This window comes from Mobula birostris, chromosome 17 (assembly GCF_030028105.1).
Source record: "Mobula birostris isolate sMobBir1 chromosome 17, sMobBir1.hap1, whole genome shotgun sequence".
In the NCBI taxonomy this organism is placed as follows: domain Eukaryota; kingdom Metazoa; phylum Chordata; class Chondrichthyes; order Myliobatiformes; family Myliobatidae; genus Mobula; species Mobula birostris.
The window spans coordinates 16315117-16333757 of NC_092386.1; the positions used below are offsets into that span (position 1 = coordinate 16315117).

General features: G+C 39.8%; 1 protein-coding gene and 1 long non-coding RNA gene across 5 annotated transcripts in view; one reads left to right on the top strand and one right to left on the bottom strand.

Annotated features, from left to right (window-relative positions):
- Positions 1–18641, top strand: part of LOC140211529 (leucyl-cystinyl aminopeptidase-like) — a 109190-nt gene that overhangs the window by 81422 nt on the left and 9127 nt on the right. For all 4 annotated transcript variants that reach the window (XM_072281316.1, XM_072281317.1, XM_072281320.1 and 1 more), the window contains exons 11-15: positions 6895–6992; positions 9917–10103; positions 11074–11230; positions 14233–14417; positions 17027–17188. In XM_072281316.1, the coding sequence (XP_072137417.1) occupies positions 6895–6992; positions 9917–10103; positions 11074–11230; positions 14233–14417; positions 17027–17188 (789 nt within the window). The remainder of the gene's footprint in view (positions 1–6894; positions 6993–9916; positions 10104–11073; positions 11231–14232; positions 14418–17026; positions 17189–18641) is intronic.
- LOC140211530 (uncharacterized) overlaps positions 7451–18641 on the bottom strand; it is a 29914-nt gene continuing 18723 nt past the window's right edge. The window contains exons 2-3 of the long non-coding RNA XR_011889504.1: positions 16561–16699; positions 7451–7578 (exon numbers count right to left, since the gene is read on the bottom strand). This is a non-coding gene — a long non-coding RNA (uncharacterized lncRNA). The remainder of the gene's footprint in view (positions 7579–16560; positions 16700–18641) is intronic.

Genomic DNA, 18641 nt, shown 5'->3' on the forward strand with positions numbered 1-18641 from the left:
GAGAGGTACAGCGCGCGGCTCTCCTACACGTGCACGTGGCGGCGAGGCTGACGCAGGGCCTCGTGCAGGCGAAGCGGCAAATATGATGAAGATTCTGGAAGAGCTAAGGGAAGTCCAAAAAGATATAAAGCAGTAACTCAATGTTATAAAGTCAGAGCTCACCAATGTCAATCAGAAAATAGCGGTGGCAGAGACTCGAATTGAGAAGGTGGAAGATCGCATGCAAAACATGGAACAGATACTAAGTAAGACGATAGAAATATTAAATCAACAGGAAAGTAAATTGCTTGCAACACACAGCAAAGTTACTGGTGAATGCAGCAGGCCAGGCAGCATCTCTAGGAAGAGGTACAGTCGACGTTTCGGGCCAAGACCCTTCGTCCGGCTTTGAACGTCGACTGTACCTCTTCCTAGAGATGCTGCCTGGCCTGCTGTGTTCACCAGCAACTTTGATGTGTGTTGCTTGAATTTCCAGCATCTGCAGAATTCCTGTTGTTTGCGTAAGTAAATTGCTTGGCCAGAAGGGAAGATCACGACGGAAAAATATCAGGATTTATAATGTTCCCGAAGGAGCGGAGGGATTGTCGATGGTGGACTTTGTAGAAAAGCTGCTGCGGGAAGCGCTGGAGATTCCCCAGACTATGGAGATTGAAATTGAAAGGGCACGTCGTTCACTCGTCCCACGGCCTCCGGGAGACAAAGTAAACCGTCTCAATAGTACTTAAATTCCTTCAATTCAAGAGCAAGGCGGAGATTTTACGAAGGATCTGGGGTACGAAGAGGGTTTTTTGGAACGGGAAGTTAATATACTTCGATCATGATTACCCCCCCGGCGGTCCTACAGATACGGAAGGAATATTCCGAAGTGAAACGAATATTAAAGCAAGAAAAGATTAAATTCCAAACCCCGTACCCTGCTAAACTGAGGGTATTTTACCAAGAAGGGATGCGACTGTACCAGACGGTGGAAGAGGCGACTACAGACATGAACAACAGAGGACTGTCCATTAGCGTGATCAAACCAAGGGAAACTCTGGCTCAGCAGTTGTCCCGAGCTGCTTGAGAAATAGTAAGAGAACCTAGAAAGCAGAGAACAGGAGCAGGACGAGAGAAGGATATCAGGATGAGACTGTCAGTTCTCCGAGGGCAGCCCTCACCTCCTCCAGAAGAGCCGTAAGGTTTGGCTAACTTTAAAAGTGCTGATAAACTAAACAGAAGCAAAAATAGACGGTGATATACCTATCACGAGAAATACGTGTTATAATGTGGATTTTATATTACTCAATTTTTAAAAATTAATTTATTCATTCCTTTTTCCCCACCTAAATGAGAATATATACATGGAAGGAATACACAGGGTAATCATTTCTGTGTAATGGACATAGATTTTTTTTAACTTACCTTTATAGGTACTGCAGCAGGGGCCCTCAACTCACAGGTAGGAGAGGCTATCCTCTACGGCTAGACGTTTCTTCTAGCTCAACCCAGGGTCATCTAGAGCCTTGGAATCACACCTTCGTTAGCTTTTTTTTATTATTCACGTTTCTTGGCTCTTATTTGTTCAGGGAGTAGATCGATTAAGTTATATTCTGCAAATTTCAGTGATATACTAACAGATAAATACACATGGCTAAGGACAAAGTAAAATTCATTTCTCTTAATGTCAATGGGCTGTTGAATCCAGTCAAGCGCAGTAAAATTCTATCAAAAATGAAAAAAGAACAAGCCCATGTAGTATATTTACAGGAAACTCACAAGTGATAATGAGCATGGAAAATTAAAGAGAATGGGCTTTACTAATTTGTTTTTCTCCTCATATAAATCAGGACATAGGAGAGGAGTTGCTATTCTCATCTCAAGTAAGCTAAATTTTGAAAAAGTATTCGAAATGGGAGATAAGGAGGGCAGATATATTCTGGTAAGGGGGAAATATAGATGGAAATCCAGTTACTTTATTAAATATATATGCACCCCCAGGAAGTGATATTAGTTTTTTCCAGAAAATTACTAATATTATGGTAACGGAAACAGAAGGTCTCTTGATATGTGAGGGAGATTTACAATTTACAATTACAACCAAAGTTAGACTCTTCCAATAGAAAAACTTATGAAACAAAGTCCTTACGTAAGAGAGTTAACACTCTTTTTGAGGATGTTGGTCTAATTGATATATGGAGGTACCTTTTCCCCAACAGAAGGGATTACACTCATTATTCTGCTCCCCATTCCGTATATACAAGAATAGACTATTTCATAACATTTGGAAAAGATAGAGACAAAATAATCACCTGTGGAATTGGGATAATAGATGTAAGTGACCATGCACCTAAATACTTATCTGTTGATTTTGACCTACAACCAAAGAATACTATTTGGAAACTAAATTCAAGCCTACTCAATGATCCCTATTTTAAGGAACAAGTTAAAAAAGAAAATGGTCTTTACTTAGAATTCAATGATAATGGAGAGGTTTCACCTCCCATTCTATGGGATACTCTGAAGTCTGTCTTAAGAGGGAAAATTATAGTGATATCTTCATATAAGAAAAAAATAAGGAATAGAACATTAGAGGAATTACAAAATAAGCTGAAGGAACTAGAAAAAAACACAAATTGAGTTTGGCACAGGATACACTGGAAGAAATTTTAAAAATTAGGAATGAAATTAATAGTTTGGCTACACAAGAAATTAGAAAAAGTTTAATGTTTCTGAAACAGAGACACTGTGAAAGTGGATCGAAATCTATGAAAATACTGGTGTGAGAACTGAAAAAAAAGATAGTAGAAAATACAATTCATAGAATAAGGGATCCAAGAACAGAAGTGATTTAAAAAAAAAATAAGTGAAGTGAAATTCAAGAAGCTTTTGAAATGTTTTACAAAACTCTATATTCCGAAGTTCCAGGGGGAAGCATAACCCAAAGTGACACCTTCCTGAATTCTTTAGTTACCCACTTTAAGCAAAGAACAAAATAGAACGATGACTGCTGACATAACTGAAGCTGAACTGAAAACTGCAATTAGTAGGCTTAAATTAAGCAAGTCAGCAGGATCAGATGGCTATACAGCAGAGTGGTACAAAGAGTTTAGAAGTGAGTTAATTCCTGTTTTACTCCCCACACTGAACTGGGCTCTAAGAAAGGCGCAAATGCCACCCAGTTGGAAGGAGGCGATAATCTCAGCTATACCGAAAGAAGGCAAAGATAAAATGGAATGTGGGTCATATAGACCAATATCTGTTCTTAATGTGGATTATAGAATATTTACCTCCATCATGGCCAAACGATTAGAAGAGTTTCTACCCACACTGATACATAATGATCAGTCAGGTTTTATACAACAACGCCAAACACAAGACAATATACGAAGGACACTTCACATTATGGATCATATAAAAAAAATGAAATTGAAGCAATAGTGATAAGCATGGGCGCTGAAAAGGCATTTGATTTGGTTAATTAGAATTTTCTTTACAGAGTTTTACATAGATTTGGTTTACATGACACAATTGTTAAAACTATACAGGCACTATGTGACAACCCTACTGCTAGGATTAAAATCAATGGATATTTATCTAATAGTTTTACCCTAGAAAGGGGCACGAGATGGGGTTGTGCATGGTCACCGCTACTCTTCTCATTATATCTGGAACCATTAGCTCAATACATCAGACAAAATGAAGATATCAGGGGAATTACTATTAAAGGGACAGCATAAATTGGCCTGTTACGTGGATGACATTTTGATCTATCTAGGGCAGCCAACGTATTCTTTACCTAAATTGATGCAGTTCTTTGAACAATATGGCCAATTATCAGGATACAAGATCAACATAGATAAAACCCAATTACTTTCATATAACACACATAAAAGTTGCTGGTGAATGCAGCAGGTCGGGCAGCATCTCTAGGAAGAGGTACAGTCGACGTTTCGGGCCGAGACCCTTCGTCAGGACTAACTGAAAGAAGAGCTAGTAAGAGATTTGAAATGGGAGGGGGAAATCTGAAATGATAGGAGAAGACAGGAGGGGGAGGGATGGAGCCAAGAGCTGGACAGTAGATTGGCAAAAGGGATATGAGAGGATCATGGGACGGGAGGCCTAGGGAGAAAGAAGGGGGAGGGGGAAAACCCAGAGGATGGGCAAGGAGTATAGTGAGAGAGACAGAGAGAGAGAAAGTCTATATGTGTGTGTGTGTGTGTGTGTGTGTGTGTGTGTGTGTGTGTATGTGTGTGTATATGTATATATATAAAACAGATGGGGTACGAGGGGGAGGTGGGGCATTAACGGAAGTTTGAGAAGTCAATGTTCATGTCATCAGGTTGGAGGCTACCCAGACGGAATATAAGGTGCTGTTCCTCCAACCTGAGTGTGGCTTCATCGACAGTAGAGGAGGCCGTGGATAGACATATCAGAATGGGAATGGGACGTGGAATTCTATCCACGGCCTCCTCTACTGTCTCCACGTCCCATTCCCATTTCTCTCTCCTTTTTCTCCCTCTGTCCCTCTCACTATACTCCTTGCCCATCCTCTGGGCATCCCCCCTCCCCCTTTCTTTCTCCCTAGGCCTCCCGTCCCATGATCCTCTCATATCCCTTTTGCCAATCAACTGTCCAGCTCTTGGCTCCATCCCTTCCCCTCCTGTCTTCTCCTATCATTTTGGATTTCCCCCTCCCCCTCCCACTTTCAAATCTCTTACTAGCTCTTCTTCCAGTTAGTCCTGACGAAGGGTCTCGGCCCGAAATGTCAACTGTACCTCTTCCTAGAGATGCTGCCTGGCCTGCTGCGTTCACCAGTAACTTCTATGTGTGTTGCTTGAAATTCCAGCATCTGCAGATTTCCTCGTGTTTGCGTACTTTCATATAACTATAACCCACCAAGAGAAATTGAAAGTAGATATCCTTGGGCATGGCAAACAGAGTCCGTCAAATATTTGGGCATCATTATGCTAAAAGATTTGGCAAAATTAACAGAATGCAATTATCAGCCTATATATAAAAAAAATTAAGGAAGATATAAAAAGATGGAACCTAATTCCTTTTCTTGGTCTCAGTTCAAGGATTGAATCTACTAAAATGAATACACTGCCCAGACTACTATATCTGTTTCAGACCCTACCAATAGAGATTAACCAAAATCAATTCAATGAATGGAACAAGATGCTATCAAGATATATATGGCAAGGTAAAAGGCCTGGGGTTCGTCTCAAAACTTAGCAATTAGCCAAGGAAAGGTGGGGATGGGGCCTACCTTCTCTTAGAGATTATTATTTTTCAGCACAGTTGAGAGCCATGATGTGCTAGTGCAATCCATCATAGGATGCTCACTGGAAAAACATTGAGGAGAGGATATTGCCCATCCCCATACAGACAATTTTGGCTGATAACAACCTACAAAGTTACATAAATAATATTGATAACCCATGGGTGAAATGGATTCTTAAAATATGGAAAACTATTATAAGAGAATATAAACTAGAGAGAGACATTGCAATTCTTATATGGTGTAAATATGACTCGGATTTTACGCCGATTAAACTGGATGCTAGATTTAAGGACTGGACAGCTAAAGGAATAACAGCTATTTGCAATATAATGAAAGAAGGAACACTGTTCAGTTTTGAAATACTGAAAGAGAAACACTATTAGAAAAACAAGACTTTTACCGGTATTTACAGATGCAACAGTATGTTAATAGGATGGTTAAAAATGTAACCAAGGTAAGTACATGTCTGATAGAGCTATTTAGAAAAGCTTATAATTCAGACACTGGTAGTAGAATAATTTCAAGCATTTATAAGGGTTTGTCAAATCTTAAAACACATTCTACTTCATATATTAAAACAAAATGGGAGAGGGAAGGAGGGATAATAATATCTGAGGAAGACTGGACAATAATATGGAGGTACCAGTTCACAGAAATGGGGGGAGTTCAGGTGGAAAAACCTGATGATATTTTGTTACACCCTCTCAGAAATCCCGTTATAATAATAACTCCCCTCCTTGCTGGAGAAATTGTGGAAATTAAAGTGCAAATCATTATCATATTTTCTGGGAATGCCCCGTTATCAAAGACTATTGGAGTGGAATACGTAATGCCCTACAAGATATCTTAAATGTGAAATACCCTTGGAGAGTAAGACCATATATTTTGGGTATATCTCAAGAATGGTTGAAAAGAGATAAATATTTAATGAATGTACTGCTGGTGGCTGGTAAAAAGATAACCAGGAAATGGTTATCACAGGAGAGCCCAACTTTAATTCATGGATGGAAATTACAATGGACATTTACAAAATGGAGAAGATAACAGCATCTGTTAATCACAAGTTGGAACAATTTTATTCATACTGGAAAAAATGGTTTGACTACATAGCACCTCATAGGCTTGATTTTATTCTCACAAGTCAATGAATATGTTGTAAAAAAAGATCACTCCTACTCTGTACATAGTTTTCTTCTTTCGATTGTTCTTTCTTTCCTCTCCTTTCTATAAGTGCATACCTCAGATAAATATTATGTGGAGATTTGTGACAAATATGATTATATAATATATATGTACAGTACCTGAAATGCACCTTATGGAAATGTTTGTTGAAATTCAATAAAAAATAAATTACAAAAAAAGGCATACTACGTAATGTAATTCAATGTGTTATAATTGGTTTAACAGGGTAGAATTCTTCTAATTATGAGTGGAAATATGAAATACTTTGTACGTTCTCCTTTTGCATGACAGGTTTGGCTCTTTATAAAGATAATAGTTTTGTGAACCCAAGATTAAAAATAAACAATATTTTCTCAGCATTCTGTTTCCATTAAGTCTGCTCCTTTTTTTAAACATTTTAGTAATTGCAACAAAGTTAAATTAATTATAAGCTTTCATGTTATTTTTAGTCACCTGTGGCACATTCCACTGACGTATATAACCAGCAGTTGTGCGGACTATAAACAGCCAAAGTGCATCAAAAAGTGGCTCCTTAAGAATAAAACTGGTAATTCTCTTTCACTTTTCCTCTTTTACGTTAACCTCTGCTTGGTAGCTTTAACTGGGACTTTGGTGATTAAGAAAGCACATTTCACATGGGTTCTGGTTTTTATCTCAGTTGTTGATTTGGACTGCAGGACTATTCATTGATCCAGCATTGAATTAGCTCCAAATCTGCATCTTTGTATAAAGACTGATATCTTTATTAGACTTCAACAATTTATATTTTAAGATAAATTGTGTCCTTTAAATTGTTAACAAGTACATTTTATTTATTCCTAGATTGTTGCTTTATATTAATAACTTGTCAAATTTAACTTTCTGAAACAATGTCACTCTATCCCTATTTATTAATGCTGATCAAATAACTAGTTGGCTAAATTTAACAACAGAAATAAGTATGAGGGGTGATTGATAAGTTCATGGCCTAAGGTAGGCGGAGTCAATTTTAGAAAACTTAGCACGTTTATTTTTCCTACACTTACACACTCAGTCCAGTGGTCGTGGAGCATACGGATCCCTTCTTTGTAGAAGTCGGCATCTTGGACTTCCAGCAGGTGGTCCACAGCAGGGGTGATTGAAAAGTTTGTGTCCTAAGGTAGAAGGAGATGAGTTATTAACTTCAAACTTTCCACATAATCACTCAAAAGAGTTGAACTGCACATGCATGTAACAAGAGCCGTATAACTCATCTCCTTCTACCCAAGGCCACAAACTTATCAATCACCCCTCGTACATTTGTATAATTGGTACAGCCATCAAGTAGATCGCTGTTAGGTTTTAAGGAAGTAAGATGTTTCTTCCAGACCATTAAAGAAAGCTAAGCTATACTTAAAGTTCATAAAAAAAAAAAGAAAATAGTGATAGGAATTTGCCACTCAGCCCCTCTAGCCTATCCCACCATTCAATATGATTGTTGCTGACCTACCCAAGACCTCATTTCCTCTTCAATGCCAGTTCCCTGTGGCCCTCTATATTTATGATTAAATTTTTAAAGTTCTGGTATTGTAATGGCACAGAAACATTGTAATAGGTAAGTTACTGGACTAACAATGAGATTTCTGAACCATAACTTTTGGAGCACTGTACTGCTGTTGCAAAAAGACGCCAAAATTCATGACGTCTGTGAGTGATGGTAAACCTGATACTGATATGGGTCTCTATTGCACACTGAGAGTAGGAAGGGGGAAGTGGGCAGGGAGAGGGAATCATGTTTTGGAAAAAGGGGAAGAGAGATGGGAGGGAGTAGGAAGCACCAGAGAAGACATCCTATAATGATCAATAAACCAATTGTTTAGAATCAGAGGACCATGTCTGGTGTCAATGCAAATCATCTAATGTAATGTTTGGGAGCAATAGACAAAGGAGAACAAAGGCTGGTGTTAGCGGCGGTGTCCAGATCCCTTGAATTAATAACTTGGAGGGAGAAAAGTAATATGATGTGGTTTAACAAAATGGCAAGTTCTAGAAATGTATTTGATTTTCTATGTACAGCCACTGTAGTCGGTTTATTTAGTCACAAATATTTTAGTCATTGTTGCCTTTGAATTTACTACTTCCAGAAAAGAGAGTTGATAGGTGGTTTATTAACTGACATACAAGAAATGTAGCCCTGTATCTGGATGGGAGACGCCAGAAAGTGGTGGTGGATAACTGTTTGTCAGATTGGAGGCCGGTGTTTAGCGGTGTACCTCAGGGATCTGTACTGGGTCTAGTGTTGTTTGTCATATATATTAATGATCTGGATGATGGGGTGGTAAATTGGATTAGTAAGTATGAAGATGATACTAAGATAGGTGGAGTTGTGGGTAATGAAGTAGGTTTTCAAAGCTTGTAGAGAGATTTAGGCCAGTTAGAAGAGTGGGGCTGAAAGATGGCAGATAGAGTTTAATGCTGATAAATGTGAGGTGCTACATTTTGGTAGGACTAATCAAAATAAAACATACACCGTAAATGGTAGGGCATTGAAGAATGCAGTAGAACAGAGCGATCTAGGAATAATGGTGCATAGTTCCCTGAAGGTGGAATCTCGTGGATAGGGTGGTGACGAAAGCTTTTGGTATGCTGGCCTTTATAAATTAGAACATTGAGTATAGGAATTGGGATGTAATTTGAAATTGTACAAGGCATTGGTAAGGCCAAATTTGGATTATTGTGTACAGGTCTGGTCACCGAATTATAGGAAAGACGTCAACAAAATTGAGAGAGTACAGAGAAGATTTACTAGAATGTTACCTGGGTTTCATCTCCTAAATTACAGAGAAAGGTTGAACAAGTTGGTTCTTTATTCTTTGGAGCGTAGAAGGTTGAGGGGGTACTTGATAGAGGTATTTAAAATTATGAGGGGGATAGAGTTGACGTGGATAGGCTTTTTCCATTGAGTGGGGGAGATTCAAACAAGAGGACATGAGTTGAGAGTTAAGGGGCAAAAGTTTAGGGGTAACATGAGGGGGAAATTCTTTACTCAGAGAGTGGTAGCTGTGTGGAACGAGCTTCCAGCAGAAGTGGTTGAGGCAGGTTTGATGTTGTCATTTAAAGTTAAATTGGATAGCTATATGGACAGGAAAGGAATGGAGGATTATGGGCTGAGTGCAGGTCGGTGGGACTAGGTGAGAGTAAGAGTTTGGCACGAACTAGAAGGGCCGAGATGGCCTGTTTCTGTGCTGTAATTGTTATATGGTTATATGGTATCCAAAATTTTAAAGTTTGATCTGCGATAGTGACATCATGGTAACACTTAACCATAGTAACTTACGGAGAGTAAAAATTGATCTTACTCCACGGCTGTTGTCTGTACTTGTACAGTAGTACTGTGCAGTGAAAATTCACTACTTTTATAGCAATATGCAAAACAAATAACCTCTATTGGTCTAATGTAATCAGTAGTTCAGCAATTGTTTAGAAATGTGTTTGCACTTTATTTTCCATTAGATACCATTGATCTTAAAGATCCAAATGTGACTTGGGTGAAGTTTAACGTAAATAGAAATGGTTACTATATCGTTGAATATGACAAGCGCAACACAGAGGAATTAATGGGATTATTACGAACTAATCACAAGGTTTTAAGTGATTGGGACCGAGCGGACCTTATCAATAATGCCTTTCTGCTTGCAAGGTAATTGATGCCTTTGGCTCTTTTATCATTCAATGCTCTACAAATGTGTATGTTTTGTTATTGTTGTTAATTAAAGTCATGGAACAACATGGAACAGACCCTTCAACCCAACTATTCTGTGCCAACCGAGATGTCCGTCTGAGCAAATCACATGTTGGATCAGGGTGTAGAATTGTTATTTTTCTAGTAGTTTTCTTATAATATAATTTCCCTGTGCTTGCCTATAGTTTTAAGATCATCACCTATATATGTGTAATTGTTCAGTAAGCTTTCCAGAAAATAGATTATTTTGTATTTCCAAGAAGCTTCTGGGTTTTTCTGTAGTAGGTGAGTCGGATAATTTAAAGATTGTTAACAATGGAATGCTCCTTTATCTCTAGTCTGAGTATCAGGGAACCATGATATTTACTTTGTCTTTTTTTTCTTTATTCTTGCAACATTTAATAAAATAGCCGTAACGACTGCTTTTTATATCTCATTCATGACTGGCGAAGCACCTCTGGATTAATGTCACAAGATCTAACATCCATTTGCCCCTATTTGGTATATATCCGTGTAAATCAGGGCTTTCCAACATTTTTCCTGTCCATGGATCCCAGCTGTACATTTTTCCTATCCAGATACCTGTTCAAATATTCTTTAAATATTGGTGCTGTACCAGCCTCAACCACTTTCTCCGTCAGCTTGTTGTACATGTATCCTCTGCACTCTGCTTGAGGGAATACCCTCGAGTCGCTTTTAAATCTTTCTCTTCTCATCTTAAACCTTTCTCCGCTAGTTCTTGATTCCATTTCCCTGGGGAAGAATAAAAGATTGTGTGCATTCACCCTGTCTTTGCCCCTCATGGTTCTATACACCTCTAAGATTACCCTCCAGTCTCCTGCACTCCAGTGAAGAAAACCCGACCTGCCACAGTGCAATTTTAAAACTTTCCAGATTGTGTAGTTTAATGTGTTTTGTTATCTTTTAGTGTAGAGAACTCGTCAATAAGGACGGTGCTGAATATGACCAGCTATTTGAAGCAGGAAGCCAGCGCTATGCCAATATATGAATTCCTGCATTTGTTCTACAGTATCTACGAGCTTGTGCAAATCAGAGGGGATTTCACAATCTCTAATCGGATAAAGGTATCTTTTTTTTAAGACCTTTATTATCTTGTTAATTTACCATGTCCCTGAGCAACATCAGAAACAGGTTTATTGCCACTGATCTATGTCATGAAAAGTGTTGTTTTGTGGCAGCAGTGCACAGTAAGATGTAAATAATATATACTCAGTGGAGACAAATAATATTGCACACTCGTGTACGTGTATATGTTTTGGTCTTCTGCTGCTGTAGCCCATCCACTTCAGGTTTTAATGTTGAGTGGGTTCGGAGGTGCTCATCTGCACACCACTACTGTAACATGTGGTTATTTGAGTTACTTTTGTCTTCCTGTCAGCTTGAATTGGTTTGACCATTCTCCTCTGACCTCTCTCATTAAAAAGGTGTTTTTGCCCCCGCTGTGGGCACGTGGCCAAGTGGTTAAGGCATTCGTCTAGTGATCTGAAGGTCGCTAGTTCGAGCCTTGGCTGAGGCAGCGTGTTGTGTCCTTGAGCAAGGCACTTAACCACACATTGCTGTGCGACAACACCGGTGCCAAGCTGTATGGGTCCTAATGCCCTTCCCTTGGACAACATCGGTGTCGTGGAGAGGGGAGATTTGCAGCATGGGCAACTTGCCGGTCTTCCATACAACCTTGCCCAGGCCTGTGCCCTGGAGAGTGAAGACTTTACAGGCGCAGATCCATGGTCTCACAAGACTATCGGATGCCCTCAGAATTGCTACCCGCTGGAATTTTTTTTTTGTTTTGAGCACAATTCTCTGTAAAATCCTAGAGACTGTTGTGCATGAAAATCCAAGAAGATCAGCAGATCCAGAGATACTCTTAACCACTCAAATCATCTACAGTCAAAGTCACTTGGATCACATTTCTTCCCCATCTGAACAACTGAATCTCTTGCCCATGTCTACATGCTTTTATAAATTGAGTTGCTGCCACATGATTGGTTGATGAGATATTTGCATGAATGAGGTGTACAGGTGTACCTAATAAAGTGGTCACAGCCAATGTAATGAATTGTGTTGCTTGTGGCAGCGGTACAATGCAATACATAAAAAATATCACATGTAACAATAAAAAAATGCAGAAGAGGAATAGCAAGGCAGTGTTGTTGGGTTCATGGGTTTATTTTTGTAAAATTAGCATATTCAATGTGTGACATAAATCCAACAACCAGACACACGGGCGGTACAGGAGATGCTGGAAATCTGGAGCAATACACAACAACGTGCTGGCAGCACTCAGCAGAACAGGCAGCATCTGTGGATGGGAATACAGTCAACATTTTGGGCCAAGGTTGATACTGGCCCAAAATTTTGTTAGTGCTGCTCAGTTTTTTTCAAAGCCATTCATTTGAAAGCTAACATTCCTGGAAGAAAATCAGTTTCACCTAGTTCAGATTTTGGTTTAGCAATGCAGCAGGGTAATGGGCCACACTGCTCAATATATATGTAACCCTGGCATAATCACAGAGCAATTTTCACTGGCCAATTAACCCCTCTACTGGTGTGTCTTTGGAATGTGGGAGGGAACCCATGTAGTCCTGAGGAGAACATGTGAAATCCTTACTGACAGCAGCAGAATCGAACTCTGAACTCTGGCTTCCTGAGCTGTAATAGTGTTACACTGCTACACCCCCATGGCAGCCCACGTGGATGTTGGTGGTAAGCTTTTTAAACAGAGAATGGGGATGCATAGAAACCCTACCAGTGGTGATGCGAGTGGCGAGTATTTAAGGGAATTTTAAAACTTTTTGATAGGCACATGGGTGCTAGAAAATTGGAGGGCGGTGTATGAGGGAAGGGTTAGGCTGATCGTAGAATAGGTTAAAAGTCAGTACAACGTTGTGGACCGGAGGGCATGGACTGTACTGTACTGTTCTATCTTCTAGACTGTCCTCCATAACCACCGCCAACTGCACCACACCAGCACCAGATGCACCCATTTTCCTTTGTGTATTTCATATTGATGCTGCATGTGAAACAAAAGCCTTTCCAAGAGCAAGCCCAATTCAATAGCATGGGACACTTGATTGATTGAATTTCCATACATTGTGGCCCACAGCTAAATGATGTACTGCACAGCTGATAAATCTCTAGCAAACTGAAACAGATTGATATCACTGAGGAAAAAATAAAATGTCTTTGTCATTATTCTCACAATTCCATTAAAATATATAATTTTGAAAATGCTACTTTTTTAAACTTTCACATTCAAGATTGTTTTGTGTCATTTCTGGTGCACAAGTGTAAAGGACAATAAACTCATTGTTACCCTGGATCTGATCCAGCGCAAAAACTGCAATAAGATAAAGAACACATTAATAAAAGATACAAAAAATACGTAACATTTATCAATATATTGTATGTGTCCAGAAGTGTTGTTAATTCAGACAGGAAATGATAAAGTGGTCATGGTGTGGAGAGATGGATTAGTGGACAGAGGGTATAGATCAGCCTTGCTGCTTGGGGAAAGTAAATGTTTTTGAGTCTGATGTTCCTGGCTTGGATGTTACATAGCCTCCTCCCTAATAGGTGTGGGTCAGACAGACCACGAGCAGCATGAGTGTGATCTTCATGATGTTACTGGCCTTTTTCCAGCACAAGACACAAAAAATGCATAAGATAACATTTATCAATAGATTGCATGTGCATAGAGTGATGGTAGGTACAGGAGTGTCTGTATGTAAGGTGACTGACAGAAATGATGTATATTATGTTCTTGATGGGGTGCTGGTAAAAACATGAACTCTAAAATCCACTGGATTCATATTCCCTGTAAATGGAACCTTTTGAATAATTATCTTTGCTGTACTCCCACCGGAACATAGAACATCACATCGCATTACAGGCCCTTCAGCCCATCATGTTGTACCTTTTCACCTACTTCAGGATCAACCTAACCCTTCCTTCCCACATAGCCCTCGACTTCTGCAGATTGGAATGTTTCTGAAATGTGAACTCTGCTACTGATAAGCTGGAATATACTTTATCCACAGCACCCAAACTGTATGTGTTTGTGTTGCAGGATTATATTTTTGATATTTTTGGACACTTGATTGACCAACAAACCTGGAGCAATAATGGTTCCACCTCTGAAAGACAATTACGTTCCCTACTACTTTCTGTAGCATGCGATTTGAATTATGATACCTGTGTTCAGAATGCAAGTGATCTGTTTGGCAAGTGGATGAATTCTTCAGACTTCAGTGTGTAAGTAGCTTCAGTGACATTTCCTTCATACTTTACATACAAGGGTCTATTTTGTATCTCCAGTAATTCCTATGTGTTCACACTTGTGGAATTTTAGTGTTATATTTGAATTGTATATATACATTTTAAAATGTCTTAAAATGTTATTCCACTAATCGTTAAAACCAAAATCTCAATGGGATAGTAAATCTAAATGCATCTGATTTATTACTAAATTATTAGATTTGGGTATGACTGCAAAAATCAAATTTTACCAATATTTTGCAGTGACATTTCCTTTATGCTTTAGGGTCTAGTTTGTATCTCCAGTAATTCTTTTGTGTTCATACTTGTAGAATCTTATTGTTGCAGCTGAGTTGGAAATTTATACAATTGAATCGTATAAAAGGTGTTGTAGCCGGGGGTGGTAATGGGGGCAAGCTTTCACTGCTTATTAATGCTCTCAGTAGTATGCACCTCAAATAGTCTCTGATAACCAGATTTGGGTCTGGCTGCAAAGGTTGGATTTTACCAAAATTCTGCTGGTGCTGTATTTATTAGTGTATCATTATGAGCTGAAGTTGTTTACATTCCACTCATCAGAGTGCTGTGGATTTTACCTCATGGTTATTTTGTTCATAGATGGTGACGGGCAATTGTTCAAGAGAATAAATTGTTGAAAGGCCTAGACTGCAGACATCCCACCTCTCCCGGAAGTTCCAGGAGTCTCCCGCATATTAATACGGGAGACTCCTGATGCCCACAAATTATATACAATATCACGGAAATAAATTTTTTTGAGAGGGAGCGGGAGAAAGCGAGAGAGAGTGTGAGAGCAACCACAAGAGAGAGCGAGAGCAAGCGAGCGAGAGAGAAAGCAAGCAAGCGAGAGAGCGCGCAAGCGAAAGCGCTCCATGGCAGAGTGTTCCAAAAAGAATATAAAACGTACGTCACCCCAGACTACCCTAAAGTGTACCCCTGTCTAATAGGGGTCAAAATAATGACAGTGTTGCTCGCTGCACTGTTTGCAACAGTGACTTTTCTATTGCCCATGGTGGGTTAAGAGTGTAAAAGACATGTTGAGGTGAGTTTAACAGGTGTCATTCATTTATTAGCATAGCTAACGTTATATAAACTAGCTCGCCAACTGCTAAGGAGCTACTCTATTGCAGACATCCCACCTCTCCCGGAAGTTCCAGGAGTCTCTCGCAAATTGATGGCGCTACCTCCCTGAAATGAGTTTTTGGAGGGTGGGATGTCTGAGATTGGGTGGATGTAGAGAGAATATTTCCAACAATGGGGAAGTCTAGGACAGGAGGGCATAGCCTCAGAATAGAAAAATGTCCCTTTAGACCAGACATGAGGAGGAATTTCTTCAGCTGAAGGAGGGTAACTCTGTGGAATTTATTACCGCAGATGGCTGTGAGGCAAAGTCATTGGGTATAATTTAAACCGAGGTTGATCGGATCTTGATTAGTAAGAGTATCAGACGTAACTGGGAGAAGACAGGAAAATGGGATTGAGAGGGAAAATAAATCAGTCATGTTCAAGTGGTGAAGAAGCCTCAATGGGTTGAATGGCCTAATTCTGCTCCTATGTATAACTGTCTGATCAACATTTATGCCCTTTGCTAGTTGCCCTTAAGAATGTGGTGATGAGTTGCCAGTGAAAATGCTCTCACAATCATATTGCTGAAGATTTTGAGGATGTAGACTCAGTAATGATGAGGAATAGTGAACTATTTCAAAATCAATATGTCGTGTGACTAGAAATTGCCATAACCATGTGCCTGTTCTTATTTTATTTTAGTCACAGATTTTGGTAGAATCTGTTAAAACGTAGAACAGTACTGTACAGGAATAGGTTCTTCAGTCCACATGTATACTGAACTATTGCCTCTACATGATCTATATCCCCCCCCCTCCATTCCCTGCCTCTTAAAGGGTCACTATTATATCTGCTTCCATCACTGCCCAGGGCAGAGGTCGTTCATGAGTTCATTGTCTGTTCAGTAATCTGATGACAGAGGTGAAGAAACTCTTCCTAAAGCAATGAGTGTGGGTCTTCATGCTCCTAGACCTCCTCTCTGATGGTAGTAATGAGAAAAGAGCATGTCCTGGTGATGAGGTCCTTAATGATCAATTCCGACTTTTTGAGACATCACCTTTTTGAAAATGTCCTTGCTGGTGGGCAGCCTGGTGCTGATGATGGAGCTGGCTGAGTTTGCAACCCTCTACAGCTTTATCCAATCCTGTGGAGTGGACCTTCCATAGCAGATGGTGATGCAATCGTTTAACTGGTACCTGAAGTAATTCACAAGAGTCTTTGATGACATACCAAATCTCCTCAAACCCCTCATGAAATATAATGAAATCTGAGGTGAGAAATGAAAGTATTCAGATAGTATAATTCACACATTTTGTTTAGGTAACAGTTTGGTTCCATTATTCTGAAGCTTAAGTTAAGATGCATTCTTTGAATTAATAGAAAAAATATCCCAGAATTAGACCTCATTTTACTTCTATATTGTCTTTTTTTCTAATTTCCTTTTTTCTCCCAGTCCTCTCCCCTTTCTCCCTACTCCACCTTTTCTAAAATATCTGACTCAGTTGAGTTTCTTTTATTTGCAGGTTACCATCGGATCTAGCCGAGACCATCTTCAGTGTTGGAGCCCGTACCGATGAAGGCTGGGCGTTCATGCACCGGATAGTTAATCATTTGCAATCAGGGGCCGATCAGAGGAAAATACTAAGAGCAATGGCAAAAACCAAAAACGCTGACCATCTGATCTGGTTTGTAGGGCGTTAAAACCAAGTAATGGTTTATTGAACTAGTATTATAGGTACAATCAAGATGGAAGCAGTGCATTTATTTTCCCCTTTTCCAATCTGTTCCATTAGAAATGCTCATCATTTATGAAATAAAACATATAACAGTACAGCACCGAAATGGGCCTCATGGCCCATGATGTTCTGCCAAGTTAATTAAACACCTGACTAAAGGCTTAACTAAGTTAATCACTTCTGTCCACACAATGTCTGTTTTGCTCCATTCTCCGCACATTCATGTGCTGATCTCAGAGGCTGTTGGGTAGGTAAATGAATGTGCCTCTCTCATAGTTGCTTCCACTACGACCCTTGGTAGTGCATTTCAAACTCTCATTGCTCTGAGGGAGAAGGATTCCAGCTGTCTGCTCTGTCTAAGCCTGTCACAGTCTTACAGAGTTGTCTCAGGTGTCCCTTCAAACTCCGCTGTTCCAAGGAAAAGGATGCCAAGGTAGTGTAGCGGTTAGCATCACACTATCCTGACGCTGCCTGTATGGAGTTTCCATTTCTCCCCAGTGACCGCGTGCGTTCCTGTGGGTGCTCAAGTTTCCTCCAAAGACGTATCGATTGGCTGGTTAACGGGTCATTGTAAACTGTCCCATGATTAGGTGAGATTCAAATAGGTGTGTTTCTGGGTGTTGTGGCATGAAAGAGCTGATTCCACACTGAATCTCAATAAATAAAGTAAATTACACCTCGGGGTTCTCCAGAGTTCGAAGTTCAATTGTGGTGCCGCTGTGTAAGGAATCTGTATTCATCCTTCCTGTGGAATGCCTGAGTTTTCTCTGGACCCTCCAGATTCCCTCTCAGTCTAAAAACTTGGGTAGGTTAATTGGTAATTCTAAATTGTTTCATGATTAAGTTAGGGGTAATCGGGATTGTGGTGTTGCTGGAACAGTGTGCTCAAAGATCCAGAAGTGCCGACTCCATTGTGTATCATTAAAAAAATAATGAAATAAAACCCAAGTTTATCCAACCTCTCCTTTAAACCATATGCCCTCTAATCCGAGCAGTATCCTGATAAACCCCTTGTATGCCTTCTCCAAATCCTCCATGTATTTCCTCTAATGGGGGTGACCAGAATTGAAGGCAATTTGCTTCAATTCTGACAAAATATTTGTACTTATTATGATAATGCATCTGGTATCTCCAGAAGTGACTAGCAATATTTTCCTTAACAATATAGGTTGCCCATGCACTTTGATGTGCTGGCTGGTGGTGTAGTGGCATCAGCGCTGGACTTCGGAGCGAAGGCTCCCAAGTTCGAATCCAGCCGGCTCCCTTGCACGCTTTCCATCCGTGCTGGGTTGAGCGTCGAGCTAGCAACTCGGCCTCATAAAAATAAGAAAACCTGCTAAAAAAAACGCTGTCATGACGGCGTCCTGATGACTCCACTCGGAGTTAAGGGCTTTCTTCTTCT